Genomic DNA, 16,827 nt, shown 5'->3' with positions numbered 1-16,827 from the left:
CGTAAATGAAACCCTCCTCAGGCTTGGCACTGGTGGAGGAAACACATCCCAAGGCCATCCTGCTCCCAGTGCCAGGGGTGAGTGGCACTTCAGGAGGGGCTGGCCTTGATGCAGCTTTGTGTTTCAGTTGTTTTTTTTTTTTTTTTTTTTTTGTCTTTCTTTAAACATACATGTGTTTATTTATGCTGCAGGAAGATCTGTGTTGAAAGGCTGCAGGCAGGATCCCTGTGCTGGGGGGTGGGTGGCGGCCTCTCTTCTGTCCTGCCCATGGGCTGAACCCTCAGAAATCTCATTTTTGGGCAGAGCTCAAGCCCAGGAGCTGCTGGGAAGCAGCGAGTGTTGTGGGGCTTCTTCTGGCAGGGCCTCACAGCTGCTCTGCTTGCAGGCGTGGGTCTGGGCCTCTCCCCAAAATCACTTCCAGCTGGAGCGTTCAGGGAATGGGTGTGCACGTCCCGAAATAAAAGCAGTTCTGGGATGTAGGTGTGGGGGATCCAGGGCTGTCCCTGGGATCAGAGGTAGCGGGAAGGTCAGGCAGGGTTGTCCCCAGGGTGGTGGCAGGCTGGTGGAGCCAGGACCACAGAGATGCTCAGGGGAAGCCCCTGGCTGTGGGTCCAGGGCTGCTGGAGCAGCACCATGCAGTGCTGCTGATGAGGGGTTTTTTCAAGCTCTGCCTGTGGGAGGGAAGCACAGAGGCCATAGGTCAGCCCTGAGTTAATGGTTTACATCAGTGTTTACTTGGGTATTAATCACACCTGCAAATAACAACCACTTCCTATCATAAAAGCACATGTGTGCTTTTCCGTTCGTGGTGCTGTCAGCTCGATAGCAAATCTGGCAAGGAGAGGGGTGGGGAGGAGGAGCTGACCCCAGCCCTCAGCTCCTCAGAGAGGGGGAAAGATGAAGATGCTGTGTGTGGCTGGGAAGACCTCTGCCCTTCCCATGGCTCCTCATTTCCCTTTCACTTGGTGTTGTGTGGATGGAAGGCCCTGGCAGAGGCAGAAGAGCTGTGTGGGATCAGGGGTTTGGTTTGCAGAGAGCATCTGAGCATCCCTGCCCTGAATGGCTCCGTTCAGAGCTGGGCTGTGGCTTCTTCTGGCCCCAAGGCAACGGGTCCCTTCCCTGCTCAAGCCCAGTGCTGTGGTGGCTCCTGGTGGGCAGTGACATTGGATGTCTTTAGACAGGGATGGGATGGGATGGGATGGGATGGGCTGGGTTGGAGCATTTTGGCCGTTGTGACCCCGTTTGTCCCTGTGGGGTTCACGGGGAGGTCCTGGCAGGGTGGCGGCTCTGTCACTCCAGCACAGCAGGACATGGACCTTGTGACCATGGCTCGTGCCTGGGCTGCTCCTGCTCCTCACTCCTGGAGAGATGAGCCTGGGGTGAGTCAGCCAAACCCAGCACTGGCTGCTGCTGAGGGCTGGAAGGAAGAGGAGGCTCCCAAAACAAAAACACGGGGCTGAATAGGCCCCTAATTTTGTTTTTCTCAGATAAATGAAGCCGGCACTCTTTATTTGTCTCCTTTAAACACCAGCCCCAGCCTGTTGATGGGTGTGAGTCAGCGGGGATGCTTCGTGCTGCTGCCTTGTTGCCATTTACCTGCTCTGACTTTTTCCTGTGATTTTTACAGCCCCTTCCCACCCACCTCCATCTCCTCCCTCCAGCCTCATCCCCAACGCCTCCACCACGCTGGGACCCTTCCCTCAGCATCCAGGGTGCTGCTCCTGGATCCCCACTTGGACGTTTCATCTCCAGGACGTGCCAAGAACCTTTCTGCTGCTGGGAAATGGGGCTGGCCGCACGGGGGGCACGGGCCCCTGGCAGGTGGCTCTTATTTAAACCCAGGCCTCTCTTCTGCTCCTCGCCTTTGTGTGCCTCGAGAGGCTTTTGTTGCCGCCTGAAAAGGCTCAATGGCTGCTGCATCTGTCGCAGGGGGAGAGAAATGCTCAGCAGATGCCCCGGGCAGGGGGGCTGCGGGGCGGGGGGTCCCGAGCATCGCCCACCGGGCAGGGACCCCCTGAGCAGGGGAGCACAGGAGGGGACCCGGGGCTTGTGCAACGCTGGCGGGCGAGCGAGGCCCCTTGTGAAAGCGCCGTGTGACAGCTGCCTCTTCCTCGGCCAGCCTCCATCTCTGCCCCTTGCGACACCGCCCGCAGGAGTGGCGAGAGCGCTGCCACATCTGCTTCCCTCTGCCACATCTGCCTCCCTGCTGCCACATCTGCCCCCGCTGTGACACTGCCCCCTCTGCCACATCTGCCCCTGCTGCCACATCTGCCTCCCTCTGCCACATCTGCCCCTGCTGCCACATCTGCCTCCCTGCTGCCACATCTGCCCCACTGCCACATCTGCCTCCCTGCTGCCACATCTGCCCCTGCTGCCACATCTGCCTCCCTCTGCCACATCTGCCCCACTGCCACATCTGCCTCCCTCTGCCACATCTGCCCCCATTGCAACATCTGCCCCTGCTGCCACATCTGCCCCTCTGCCACATCTGCCCCTGCTGCCACAGCTGCCTCCCTCTGCCACATCTGCCCCCATTGCAACATCTGCCCCTGCTGCCACATCTGTCCCACATTTGCTGCCACATCTGCCCCTCTGCCCCTCTGCCACATGTGCCTCCCTCCGTGCTGCTCCTGGCAGGGTTTGTAGCTGTCCCCTGGCTCTCGCAGCCTCTTCACGCCTGGCTGGCTGCTCGGCTCAGCTGTGCACAGGGAGGCTCTGCCCAGCTCCCGGTGTTCCTCGCAGCGCTGCGATCATTCAGGCTGGGAGAATGCGGCCGAGCAGCTCCAGCTCTGTGTGTGTCTCTGTGTGTGTCTGTCTGTGTGTGTATGTCTGTGTGTGTGTGTGTGTGTCAGCTCGCCTCTGCTCGGCCTTCTTGCCTCTCCTGTCTCGCTCTTTCTAATCTAAACAATCTTCTCTTGCTGGGATCCTTTCTCCATCCTTTCCATTCCCCCCGAGGTGGAGGATGGAGCTGATTGTGTGGGTCGGAGCCTCAGCATCCACCCGGCTCTGGTGGCACTGCCCCATCCCTCTGCAAGGTGGGTGGCTGATGACTGCTGCTGTCAGCTGGCAAACCACCTTGGCTGAAGGCAGGAGCAGAGCCACCCTCCCAGAGCCCTCCTGGGCTGGCAGGATGGGGCACGCCGTGGGCAGGATGCTGCTGGACCCACACTGCTCCTCCTTGGGACACGTCACCTCTGCTGCTGCCTTTCCCCGGGCAAAACAAACGTGAGGATGAGGCTTTCACCTCTTCTGCTGGGGCTTCAGACTCTTTTTGTGGCTCTTTGGGCGTGGGCAGAGCAGAAATGAAGCCCAGCTTGGGAAAGTCCCGTCACCAGGGCAGCGGGGCAGGTTGTGGTGGGTGGAAGCAGCGGGGATGGGGTTAATGTAAAGATTTATGTAAGAGCCACGATGATGTGGGGGAGGCTTCCTGAGCTGCACCTTTAATTGTTACTGCCTTGTGGTTCAACCATGAATTTCCCTCTGTTTGGTAACACAATTCCTCTCAGGGGCTCTGGGACTCGTGATTTTATTTCTCTTTTGCAGCTCATAAACAGCAAAAGCGGAACCAAGCTTTGCTGCTTCCACGTCCTTCTGCTGCCCTCTCCCTCCCAGCCGTGTCTGGGGTGGCTTTGGGCTCATTACCTGTGGGCTCCCCAAATATTCTGGCATTTACAGGCTCAGCTCAGTGCAGGGAGAGCTGGGAACAGCCTGTGCAGAGCTTCCAGCACTGGCCCTACAAATGTGTAAAGCAGCTGACGCCAGTTGGCAGCGAGTTTGCAGGGGAAGATTAGAAGAGGAAAATCCTTTGAAGAGAAACCCTTTTGCTTTATTAGGAAAAAATGCTCCTTGCCCTGTGCTAGCCGGGTCAGGGGAATCCAAAGCCTGCGTGTGTGTTCCAGGCAGGGGGAAGCTCTGCTTTGCTTCCCTGCTGATAATTTGGGGGATGACAGCCTGCCTCTCTTCGCTGTAGGTTTATTCTTACTGCAACTCAAGAAGAGTTTCTTTTAACCCCTGTGGTGCAGACAGGTTCTGAGGAGGGATGCTGGGGCCTGGGTACAACACCCTGTTGGAGGGGTGGGTGCTGCAAGGCCTGTGCTGTTCTGCTGGGGACTGAGGAGAATAGGGTGGGATCAAAATTGGCATGGAAATAAAACCACCCTGCCTGCAAGAGCAGCTGGAGAGCCCGGGGTGAGCGTGGGGCAGCCCTGGAAAATGGACAGCTCAACACCCCAGTGTGAGCCTGACCCTCACTTTCCATGGGAATTGCCCGTGGGAGGTGAGTTTTCCCTCTTGCAGGGATGCCTTGCCCCTCTGAGTGTGCTTGGCTCGCCGAGGGGCAGCAGCGTTTGGGGCTGGGGTGGCACCCACAGCGAGGAGGGACAGTGGGACAGGAGGGACAGTGGGACAGTGTCCTCAGCGACCTCCTGCCGTGCCAGGGGAGGAGGGAGCTTCCTTTTCCAACCTGTCGTGACTCATGGAACATCATCCCAGGAGGAGGCGTGGGACTGAATCAGTGGTGCCTGAGGACACGCTGGGAGAGGAACGTGAGCGTGGGCAGCTCCAGCCCCTGCTTTGCTCCAGAGCCTTCCTTCCTTCCTTCCTTCCTTCCTTCCTTCCTTCCTTCCTTCCTTCCTTCCTTCCTTCCTTCCTTCCTTCCTTCCTTCCTTCCTTCCTTCCTTCCTTCCTTCCTTCCTTCCTTCCTTCCTTCCTTCCTTCCTTCCTTCCTTCCTTCCTTCCTTCCTTCCTTCCTTCCTTCCTTCCTTCCTTCCTTCCTTCCTTCCTTCCTTCCTTCCTTCCTCCCTTCCTCCCTTCCTCCCTTCCTCCCTTCCTCCCTTCCTCCCTTCCTCCCTTCCTTCCTCCCTTCCTCCCTTCCTCCCTTCCTCCCTTCCCTTCCCCACCTGTGCTGTGCTTGTCCTGAGGTGATGGGGGGGACATTCTGCCCCATGTGGTGCTGAGCTCTTCCTTGGAGCTGAGGCTGATTTTTGATGCTGCAGGACCAGGCTGGGGCCGGGGTTTGGGTTTGCTCAGGGGGTGCTGTTCCCCTGCAGAAGCCCCGATGAGCTGTTTTGTTTTCAGGAGCTGCTTCCAGGGTTTGTGTTTCCAAGGTGGGGAAGAGCCCGGAGGTGCTGCTGGAGCTCGTGAGGAGCCTTTGCTGCTCTCGGGGTCCTGAGCACATCAGGCTGGGCTGTGCCATGCTCTGATGGCAGCAGTGTGGGAGCTCTAATGAAGCTAATGAGGGCGTTTAGAGGAGCACAGAACTAATTTCTCTCGCAGCATGGAAAGGCTCCTGGGGGAGCTGGGCTGAGCCAAGGCTCAGGATGGCAGCAAACGCTGTCTGCCCAAATCTCAGAGGTGTTAGGCTGCTGGGAGGGGAGCTGGAATGCGGCTGAAAGCTGAATTTCCTCCCGAATCGCCAGCAGGGTGGAGTGGCTCTTTCCCTGCTCCTCCTTTCCTGCAGGGAGGTGCCCACGGGAAGCAGGGATGGGATGGGGCAGAGCCCTGGGCTGGCACAGCTCAGGCTGTGCCCTGTCCCCTGCCATGCTGGAGGGACCCTGGGGTGCTCTGTGATGAGGAGCTGGTGTCTGGAGATGCTGAGCACCTGGAGCACCCAGCAGAGGGATGCAGCTCCTCCTGCCTGGCCGCTGGCCGGGTTTGCTCGGAGGTGCTGGCAGAGCTTCTCCCCAGCGCTGCCCTTGTGCCCTGCCAGGACACTTGTGTAACGCGGGATCCGGTTACTGCCCTCCGGCAGGAGCCCTCCTCTCCGGCAGGAAGGACAGCGTTTTCCCTCTGAAATAATGAACACTTGGATCTCCAAAGAGCCCTTCTTTGGAAGGGGAACAGGAGGTGAGAGCTGGAGAAGCTGAGCTGAGAGCAGCTGTCTGCAGTCAGCAGCTTGGCCATCGAAGGGTTAACCCTGGCTGTGCTCCAGATTACCGGGTTGAAAATCAGCTGGGGTGGGATGGGGGCATTCATCCTTGCTGCACCTCGGGGGAACACGAGGTGATTTTGCCATCCCAGCCTCCCTGTTGGGAGCCAAGAAGCACAAATCCTGCCTCAGCCACGGGCTGCCCTGGGCACCAGAGCTGGACTGGCACGTGGGCAGTGTTGTCACACCCCAGACACCTTGGATGTGGACAGGACATCACCCACCCCAGCTTGCACTGCTGGCTGGGCAGTGGGAGGGAAGGCTGGCAGCTCTGGGAGCTGCTGGCTCCCACTGAAGGGGACAGGCTGGTGGCACTGCTGCTCTTGCCCCACTGCTGTGCCATGGCACATTCCTGGCACCCCAGGGCACAGGGAGCCTGTGCTGAGGGCAGGAGCTTTGGGGTGCTGCTGGGGCTGTGGGCTGCCTCTGCCTTGCCTTGTCTCTTGGATTATGATCTTTTCTGACCCAGAGATGGGGCACTGAGAGGTGGTTTAAAAGCTTTTATTCCATTTTCAGTCTCATGAGAAGGGTGAGACAATACACGTGTTACAATTCACACCATCACAATCAGAAGCCAGCTATTTCCTGATTACAATACACTATAAGTGTTTCTGGGCTTATCAGCTTTCTTAATATCATAAAATATAGTGAGAGTTCATTAAAATCATAGAGGAAATATTCTTACAACCTGACAGTGTTAGGTCATAAGAGTCAATTATACTTTCCGTGTCCTTCTGGCAGCAGCAGTGGGGTGTGCATCTGGCCTTCAGCTCCCCCTCACACTGCTGCTACTAGGAATACTTCCTAAATTAACCAAATTATTGCCTTAACGAGGCCTAATCTGCTTCTCCTGAAGCCTCTCCATCACCTGTCCATGCAAAGCCAGCAGGGGATGGAGGGAGCAGCTGGATCACAGCTGGGTGTTCTGAGAACCCCGGGGCAGCTCTTTGCTCCCAGAGCTTGCCTGGGTACAAAAACAAACATCAGGGCTGTGCTGGTACAGGTAATGGAGGCTGCTGCCTCCTACTTCATTAGAAATCCAATTAATCTCCTATAAAAGCACTCAGAGTGACCTCTAAAAATGGGATGTATTTTGCTGTACCTCTGCTGTTTGTCTTTGTGCAGAATGATGTTAACTAGCTGCTTCCTGCTGGTCCATTTTCCCGGTGCATAATTACAAATTGTTTTGTTTTTCTCTTTTCTCTTCAGCTTCCTGGCTCCCCACGCCAGGCTCTTCAGAGTGGGGCTGCAAATAGCCAGGCTTTTCTGCAGTGCCCTCTGCACGGCTCCTTGGGGGCTGATGTTACCCTTGCTTATGGTTTTGGCTCCTGCAGGATGCAGTTTTTAGGGTAATTAAGCAATAGAGGAACAAGGAGAGGGCGTCCAGCCTCCTGCCCTGTCTTCCTTTGCCCTGAGGCTGCTGGGGTGAGCCATGTCAGGTTGTGCAAAGGTTGGCTTTGGCCACTTTGCTCCTTGCAGAGCTTCTGGTGGTTGGGTGCCAGCAGCCTCCCACAGGCTCCCACAGGTTTCCTCTGCCTGGGGAGGTGGAAGAGGGGTGACCAGAGCTGGGGATGGTGTTTTGGGTGGGTGGCTGAAGGGCACAGCCTGGCTGTGCCCTTCCCCGTGGCAAAGAGCTGCTGCTCTGGGCAGGGTTACTCTGCCAGGGCAGCACCATCAGGGAGTGTTTCATCTGGAAACGGGCTCTGTGTGGATTTTGGGAGTTAGTTATTGTTTCTGTGAGATCCCCACTGTCACCGTCATATTTTCTGGAAAAATCTCTTGCCCAGGATTTCTCTCCTGGGAAGCCCCAGAGAAAAAGGAAAACAATATTATCTCATTTGCTTCTCCTGTGTTTTGCTGCTTTGGGATGTGGTTTGGAGATTGTTTATCCAACAGGTGATTGTTTTGTTGGTTGCATGTGAATTGTTTTTATTTATTGGCCAATTCCAGCCAGCTGTGTCGGATTCTCTGAAGAGAGAGTCACGGGTTTTCCTTTAGTATCCTCTAGCCTTCTGTGTGTATCTTTTCTCTATTCTTTAGTATAGATATTCTTATTCTAGATATTCTATAGATATAGATATTACAGATATTCTTCATTATATCTATATTATTTTTAGTATAATTTTAGTATAGCATTCTTTAATATAATATAGATCATAAAATAATAAATTAGCCTTTTAAGAACATGGAGTCAGATTCATAATTTCCTCCCTTTTACGGGGGTCTCAGAAAATACCACACCCCACTGTGCTGAGCACCCCCCTGGGCCCTGCAAAGCATCCCAGGGCTGATGCTCCTCTGCTCTTGGGGGGACTTCAGAGGGGTCAGAAGGACTTTTCTGTCTAAATCTTGGTGAAATGACCAAACCTGCTGTTTCCTGCAGGGTGGGGGTGTGCTTCCACATCCCCCTGCTCGCTCTGCTCCAAGGGGCAGAGCTGCTCCAGAGGCTGAGCCCGGCCCCAAAGGCTGCTGGAGACAGGAAGGAAAATGAACTGTGCTCAAGATAGACACGTTTGTTGTTCTATATTTAGGAACACAATAATTAAGGCTGGCTGTTTATCCTGACAAACATCATAACTAATAGTCTATGGCAGACAAACAAATCCTTCCTGCACCTGGGAACTCTGAGCTGTCTTTGGGAAGGGCAGGGGGCTCATTAAAGAGCTGTAATTTAGGGAACATCTGGATGCTTGCTTTGTTCCCTCCCCAGACACGGGTGCTACTGGGCTCTGACTTTGTGGTAATGGAGTTTTTGTTGTCTGGAGCAGCAGGCTGATGGTTGGGAGATGATGGGGACAGCAAAGCAAAGGTGAGGGTGAGGATGCTCGGTGGCACCCAGGGGTGCAGCGCTGAAGGTATCAGGGTGCAGAATGGCTCATTAATGCAGTAGATCTTGCTGGTGGTGCACTGGGAGGTGGCAGGCAGCCCGAATAAGCGTTTATGAACCTCGGGAGGAAGGGCAAGCTGAGGGCAAACGTCTTCTCAGTGTTCCCACTAGATGGGGATGGAGGCATTGCCAGAGCGCTTCTGCGCCCGCAGGAGCGCCCTGCCCTCGCCCCCGCGTCCTCTCTGGTGGCCACGGTGCCAGCCGGGGGTCATGACCCTGCTGCCCGGGGGTGTCTCGGGGCTGACAGGGTGTCCCTTCTCCCGCAGATGCTGCAGGACTGCCCCAAGGCCCGCAGGGAAGTGGAGCTGCACTGGCGAGCGTCGCAGTGCGCGCACATCGTGCGCATCATGGACGTCTACGAGAACCTCTACCAGGGGAGGAAGTGTCTGCTCATCGTCATGGAGTGGTGAGCGCCCGGCCCAGGAGCACTGCAGGCTGCTGGGGGGCTGCCAGAAGCGGGGTGGGCACCTTCCAGCCCGGGGGATGCCGGGGGGATGCAGCTGTGGGGATGGTGTTGGAGGGACGGGGACAGCGAGGGCTGCTGGCTCTGAGTCATCCTGAAAAAGCTCAGCTCGGGGCCTGTGGTTCTCACAGGTGGGTCATAACCAAACTGCCTCTGGCCAGCAAAAGCTGGGCTAGGCAGCAGGTTCCTGGCAGGCTGCGGTGGGGCAGTGACCGAGCTGGCAGCGCTGGTGCTGCCCTGGCACTGCTGGTGCTGCCCTGGCACCGCTGGTGCTGCCCCGGCACCGCCTGCAGCTCTGCTTCGGGTAGGAGCTTGGTATTAACCTGGGGACGAGGAGGAGGGATGAAGGGGAAAGTATTGAAACCACATCCCAACCGCAGCTGTGATTTGATGCAGCTTCCTTGCCAAAACCTCTCCTCTGGCAAGCTGGTAGATCGCCCGGGGGGGCAGCGGGTGCAGGAGCAGTGCCAGGGCACGTGGCACAGCAGCCCCCAGAGCAGCTCCTGTGGGGAAACGGGCACCTGAGAACAGCCCTGGCACTCTGGGCAGCCAGGGATGGGCAAGGGGGGGCAGTGGGGAAGGAAAGAATGGCTGAGGGGTAGGAGGAGAGTCCCCAGGACTGTCTGCGTGACCGAGGGATGCTATGGGGTAACACCCATGGCAAGGCAGGATTTGGCTTCCATCCTCCCAGGCCCTGGATCCCTCCTGACGGGCTCTGGATCCCTCCTGAGAGGCTCTGGATCCCTCCTGACGGGCTCTGGATCCCTCCTGACAGGCTCTGGATCCCTCCTGACAGGCTCTGGATCCCTCCTCCCAGGCTCTGGATCCCTCCTGACAGGCTCTGGATCTGTCCTCTCACGCTCTGGATCCCTCCTGACGGGCTCTGGATCCCTCCTGACAGGCTCTGGATCTATTCTGACTGCCCTGGATCCCTCCTGACAGGCTCTGGATCCATTCTGACTGCCCTGGATTCCTCCTCCCAGGCTCTGTGCAGCAGAGGGTCCCCAGGGCTGCAGGCTATTGCTGCTGCAGATGTCAGTGAATGTCAGGGAGATGCTATCAGCTCTGGGAAAGCCAAACTGTTCCTGCTTCGGGCAGATAAGGCAGGGGCAGGAAGTGCCATTATCCCTGCTCTCATGGAGAATTCTCCCATACCTCAGTCCTGATCTCTGTGGGAGCTGCTTTTTCCCTGAGGGTACCTGGGGAGGGAACCCCACCAGAGTTCTTGAACACCTCCCACAGGACCTGGCCGTGCTGCAGTGGGGTCCAGCCTCTGTGTCCCAGCCTGGGGAGCCCGCTGTGACACTGCTGCTATCTCACCGTGCCCCGAGCTTTGCTCAGCACTTTGTGCTGGGTCATGGTGCTGCTGAGGCAGTTGGCTTGTGAGCAAAAGGAGGCCACGTGTGCTGGGAGTGCTCTCACCCACTTCAAGCCACACTTGCTGCCTTTACTGTAAATGTGTTTCTGTGGGCTGCTGGGGTGGCCACGCCTGCTCAGAGCTCCGCTCCTTGCGGGAAGGAGGAGGCTCTGAAACGCCCCAGAAGCACCAACCCAAGGCTTGGATGGCGAAGGGGATTGTTTCTTGCTCTGCAGCAGAGGGTTTGGTGCAGCTTGGGGCGGGGTGAGGTGTGTAACAGCAGCTCTTCCCTTCCAGCTTGGATGGCGGGGAGCTCTTCAGCCGCATTCAGGACAGGGGAGACCAGGCCTTCACAGAACGGGGTATGGAGCCCACCTCCTGCTGGCCTCTCAGTCCCCTCCATCCCCTCAGGGACCCTTCTGAATCCCCAGCAGAGTTCTGCACTCAGGGAATGAGGATGTGGGTGCAAGGGGCCCTGCTTTTCATGTTTACTTGAGAATAGGGTGAGGCGGTATTTTCTCAGCTGCTCCCACACTCTGTCCATCCCACTCCTGTCAGAAACATCCACCTCCCTCAAAAAATTAGGTCCATGGGCTGTGGTTCTTACAGATCTCATTAATCTCATTCCCTCTACTCCTCTGGCCAGGAAAAGCAACCACATAACCCAAACTCTGACCCCGTTGTCCCCTTGACTTCCCATCCTAAGGGCAAACCTTTCCCAGCTGGCTTCCTTGCTGCTTGGGTGTCCTAAACTGTGCAAGCCCCTCCTGGCTATTAGGGCCAGGGGCTGGACTCTGCCCCATCCCTTCCCCTGGAGTTTCTGGGAGCTGCAGGCTCCTTACCCAGGGATGGGGAGTGGCAGAGACTCCACGGGAAGGGGAACTTCAAGCTGAGCAAACCCCTTTGACCCCAGCCAGCTTCTTTGGCTCCTGGTTTGTAGAGTTCCCCAGGGAGCAGTGCCCTTTTAAACTGGCTTCTGATGGTTTCTTTGCTGCTGCAGAGGCTTCGGAGATCATGAAGAGCATTGGGGAAGCCATCCAGTACCTGCACTCGATCAACATCGCGCACCGGGACGTGAAGGTACCACCCTGAGCCCCCTGGCACTGCCAGGGCCAGGCTGGCCCAGCCCTGCTGCTCCACGTGGCGTTCACATTCAACACACAGAGACACCATTCCCTCTCACAGGGTTTTTCCTGGGGAGGGCAGTGGGAAGCTCAGAGGAACACAATTCGTATCTCTGCTTGCTGCGCCTGTTGTTTGGCACATGAGGAATGGGTTATGGAGATTGTTTACTGGAGAAGATGGTTGTTGAGACTGGTTGGCTGATTAGAAAAAAGCTGTGTGGTGGCTGGCTGGAGACAGTCACAGGTTTTTCTGTAGCATCTCTACAGTCACGGGTTTTTCTGTAGCATCTCTACAGTCACAGGTTTTCCTGTAGCATCTCTACAGTCACAGGTTTTTCTGTAGCATCTCTTTAGTGTGGTATCCTTTTAGTGTAGTATCTTTGTAGTATAGTGTGAAAAACGCCACTCACTTGTTTTTAGAATTTTAAAAGCTTAATAATAATGAAATGGTTCTAAAATAGCAATATAATTAGAGTAATAAAAATTTGGACAATTGGGATTTAGGACAATACAAGACAATGAAAAACAAGAGTTACAGACAGTCCAGGTACCTCTTTCTGGGCAAAATAAGCCCAAAAAAGGACCACGTTAACAGAGGATTAACCCTTAAAAGCAACAGCCTGTTGCATATTCATACACCTCATACATGATGCATAAATTCCATTCAAACAAAGGATTCTGTCTGGTCAGTGTCAACTTCTTCCTCTGAATCCTGACGGCATCTTCAGGGCTGAGTGAGGCTGGAAGAAGTTAGTTTCTTCTGATAAGAGAGCAATAAATTCTTTTCTTCTGAAAGATTTAGATGTCCTGTGGCTGCTATCTCAGTGCGAGTCCTCTCTTAAAAAAAAGGATCTTACATAGCATAGTTTCTGTTTTAACATTATGTCATAACCTAAAACTATATTTGCCACACTACTTAAGAAAATTAACACAGCATAACTTCCTAACGTAACACATAAAATATTCATTTTAACATTTGCGAAAAGCCAATCATAAAATACACATTTTTCACATACAGTATCTCTTTAGTATAGTTTTAATAGATAGTATTAGTGTAATAATAAAGCATTATATAATTATAATGCGTATAAAGCATTATATAATTGTATAATAAATATAATATACTAATATATAAAATATGATACAAAATATATATAAATATATAAAATATATATTATATTATTATTTTATGTTTATTATTTATTATGTATATTATATAATATATTATATATATTTTATTTTTATATATATATATATATATAATTATATAATAAAGCATTTGTTCAGCCTCCTGAAATCATGGGGTCAGAGCACATTACTCCCCTCCCTGTGAGCATGGAGCTCACTCCCTGTCCCCTGTGTGTTCCCAGCCAGAGAACCTCCTGTACACGTCCAAGCGGCCCAACGCCGTGCTGAAACTCACCGACTTTGGCTTTGCCAAGGAAACCACCACGCACAACTCCCTGGCCACGCCCTGCTACACGCCCTACTACGTGGGTGAGTGCTTGTGGGGCTGGGCTTGGGGGTTTGCAGGGTTTGGGGGGTTTGGAGCAGCCCATCACCTCTGCATCCAGCCTGGAGGCTGCAGCGGGGAGCTGGGGGCTGCTCCAGCAGCGCTTCCCACAGTGGCTCTTGGTGTCTGTCAGAGCCCTCTCACCCGGTGCTGACACGCAGATTTAGGATTTTCTTTCTGTTTTTACCAGCCCCAGAAGTGCTGGGCCCAGAGAAGTACGACAAGTCCTGTGACATGTGGTCCCTCGGTGTCATCATGTATATTCTGTAAGTCTGAGGGTTCCCTCCTGCTCCTGGCACTGCCTTGTGCCCTGTTGGTGCCCCCAGGGAGGTTCTTGGGGTGGCACATTGACTCTGTTCCCCCTCCTGGTGCAGGCTGTGCGGGTACCCCCCCTTCTACTCCAACCACGGGCTGGCCATCTCTCCTGGCATGAAGAAGCGGATCCGAATGGGCCAGTACGAGTTTCCCAACCCCGAGTGGTCCGAGGTGTCAGAGGAAGGTAAACGTGGTCCCTGGGTGCTGTGCCCAGCCTGAGGTCTCCTTTGGAGGGCTGCGAGCAGCTCAAACCCCTGGCTGTGTCAGGGCTCACCTCTCAGCATCTCCACCTCTGCTGGAGAGGCTTTTGCTGCAGGGTTTGTGCAGGGTCGGGTGTGGGGCACTCGGGAGGGCACACAGGGATTTTGGGGCTGGGGCTGGAGCTCAGGAGAGCCCCCCAGGAGCTGCTGGCCCCTGACCCTGCCCCAACCCCTGCAGTGAAGCAGCTGATCCGAAACCTGCTGAAGACAGACCCGACCCAGCGCATGACGATAACGGAGTTCATGAACCACCCCTGGATCATGGTGGGTGGGATGGGATGGGATGGGATCCACGGGATGGGATCCACGGGATGGGATCCATGGGATGGGATGGGATCTATGGGATCAGATGGGATTCATGGGATGGGGTGGGATGGATAGAATCCATGGGATGGGATGGATGGGGTCCATGGGATGGGATGGGATGGGGTCCATGGGATGGGATGGGATGGATGGGGTCCATGGGATGGGATGGGATGGGATCCATGGGATGGGATGGGATGGGGTGGGGTGGGATGGATAGAATCCATGGGATGGGGTGGAATGGGATGGGATCCATGGGATGGGATCCATGGGATGGGATGGGATCCATGGGATCGGATGGGGTGGGATGGGATGGGGGGGATGGATGGGATCCATGGGGATGGGAATCATGGGATGAGATGGGATAATGGGGATGGGATCCATGGGATGGGATGGGATCCACGGGATGGGATGGGATCCATGGGATGGGATGGGATCCATGGGATGGGATGGATGGATGGATGGGATGTATGGATGGGATGGATGGATGGATGGATGGATGGATGGATGGATGGATGGATGGATGGATGGATGGATGGAATCCATGGGATGGGATGATGGGGATGGGATCCATGGGCTGGATGCCTGTGGCTCCCAGCTCACACTCCTCCCCTCTCCTGGCAGCAATCCATGCAGGTGCCCCAGACCCCGCTGCACACCAGCCGTGTGCTGAAGGAGGAGAAGGACCTGTGGGAGGATGTGAAGGTAAAACCTCTCTCTGTCCCTGTCTGCGAGCTCTGCACCCCTCTGTCATCTGGGGAATGCCCTCTCCTGTGGTGTGGCAGACCAGGCTCGTTCGCTGTCCCTAAGAGTGTTCAGAAGCTGCATGGATATGGCACTTGGGGACATGGTGTGGTGTGGAGTGGCTGTGTTGGGTTAACCATGGAATCACAGAATGGTTTGGGTTGGAAGGGACCTCAAATGCCAGGGCAGGGACACCTTCCACTGTCCCAGGCTGCTCCAAGCCAGCCTGGCCTTGGCACTGCCAGGGATCCAGGGGCAGCCACAGCTGCTCTGGGAATCCCATGCCACCCTCACAGGGCTTGGCCTCAATCCCCTTGGAGAGCTTTTCCAGCCTGAACAATTCCATGATTCCAGTTTGGTGTGGCCGTGCTGGCTCCGGGGCAGAGCTGTGCTTGGGAGGGAGCTGGAAAATGTGGCAGTGGGACACTCAGGCCCTGCTGCAGTTTATTCCAGCTGCTCTGGGGACCCTGGGGTAGGAATGTGCCCCTTCTTGAGGGAGTGACAAAACTGTCCTTTGTCTCCTCAAAAAGGGAAAGAGCCCAGAAGTTTCTCTCCTCATTTGGGTGAAAAGGCATCTCATAGGACCTGGGGGACTTCACCTCAAACTTAAGGGTAGCTAATTGGACAGGAGCCAAAAAATCCCATCTAAGCAATAGAAAAATAAGAGAACAAAGGAACTAATTGCTTCTGTGAGGTGTTTTACCAGGAGCAAGAACCTCTTGCACCTGGATTGGTTTTTCTCTGTAAAGAGTTTTGTTATTTTGCCTTTTATTAAAACTTTTCTGTTTCCAACACCGCCACAGAAGCCATCCTGCTGATTTTATGCCTTCTGAGGTAGCTGGGTTATCTTGGGTGTGAAATAAATCTCCAAGAGCTTCGAGACCTGGCTCGAGGAGACCCCTGTTCCACCCTGGGGGGGCTTTGCTGATGGCTCTGTGCCCCCTGCCCACAGGAGGAGATGACCAGTGCCCTGGCCACCATGAGGGTGGACTACGAACAAATCAAGATCAAGAAAATCGAGGATTCCTCGAACCCTCTGCTGATGAAGAGGAGGAAGAAAGCCAACCCCCCCGAGCCCACCACGCTGCCCCACTGAGGGCCCTGCCAGCCCTCCAGAAAGCAATAACTATATATATATATTTTTTAAGGAAAAAAAAAGACAAAAAGAAACAGACTGTTCTATCGAGCGCATGGAATTCAGACATTTATACCAGACTAGTTATTTTTAGCTACTCACCTGTGTTTCTGACCTTTCTGGAGCAGGTGGTGAGATGCCCCCTCAGATCCACACCTGCAGCCAGGGATTTTTTTGTCCTGTAGGTGAACGCCGCCAATAATTGGTTTTTTATTTTTCTTTTGTGAAACAGTTTTGATTTATATATATATTTTTTTTTCCTCTTTTCCCTCCTCCTTCCTTCCAAAGACATGGAAACTCCTGTGGTGACCTTTTTAGGGTATATAACATATAAATATTTTTTAAAAACTACTGTAGAGCTGAACCCTGTGTGGATGCTGGCTAGAGACAGGCTCCAGGGAAGGAGAGCTGCCCTCCCCCCTGTCCTGCTGCCCTGGTGGGGGGGTCCCTGTGGCCACCAAATCGAGCACAGGAGCCAAAAAAAGCAGCGCCCCAGCCCTCCCTGGGGCCCTGCCTGGCAGCGCCGTCTGTCTGTCCGTGTGGGGTGTGTGTCTGTCCGTGGGCCTGCAGCTGCTCTGGCTGCCCCTGCGTGGCCTGGAATGCAGCTCTGACCTCGGGGGGGGCCGTGCTGTCCCCCCAGCTCTGCAGGGATGTGCCCCCCCCTCACCCCGTCCCCAGCCGGGTGCTGCTGCCCTGGGGGGGTCCCTGGGCACAGGGGGTGCCAGGGCAGGGGTGGAGGTGGCACAGCCTGAGCCAGGCTGGCAGCACTGTCCCCTCCCTGCTGTGCCCCCAGCGTGGCT

The 16,827-nt window shown here is 55.0% G+C and overlaps 1 protein-coding gene across 1 annotated transcript in view; it reads left to right on the top strand.

Moving 5' to 3' along the window:
* The window catches only part of MAPKAPK2 (MAPK activated protein kinase 2), a 28,355-nt gene extending 12,083 nt beyond the window's left edge, over positions 1–16,272 (top strand). Inside the window, exons 2-10 of the mRNA XM_064399035.1 lie at positions 9,080–9,219; positions 10,931–10,995; positions 11,634–11,713; positions 13,128–13,254; positions 13,461–13,536; positions 13,645–13,769; positions 14,024–14,109; positions 14,773–14,853; positions 15,845–16,272. Coding sequence (XP_064255105.1) covers positions 9,080–9,219; positions 10,931–10,995; positions 11,634–11,713; positions 13,128–13,254; positions 13,461–13,536; positions 13,645–13,769; positions 14,024–14,109; positions 14,773–14,853; positions 15,845–15,988 — 924 coding nt within the window. The 3' untranslated portion in view covers positions 15,989–16,272. The remainder of the gene's footprint in view (positions 1–9,079; positions 9,220–10,930; positions 10,996–11,633; positions 11,714–13,127; positions 13,255–13,460; positions 13,537–13,644; positions 13,770–14,023; positions 14,110–14,772; positions 14,854–15,844) is intronic.
* Positions 16,273–16,827: the final 555 nt, after the last annotated feature.

Source organism: Passer domesticus, chromosome 25 (assembly GCF_036417665.1).
Source record: "Passer domesticus isolate bPasDom1 chromosome 25, bPasDom1.hap1, whole genome shotgun sequence".
Taxonomy (NCBI): Eukaryota; Metazoa; Chordata; class Aves; order Passeriformes; family Passeridae; genus Passer; species Passer domesticus.
The sequence above is the reverse complement of the archived record's forward strand: the minus strand, read 5'-3'. Positions and strand labels throughout refer to the sequence as shown.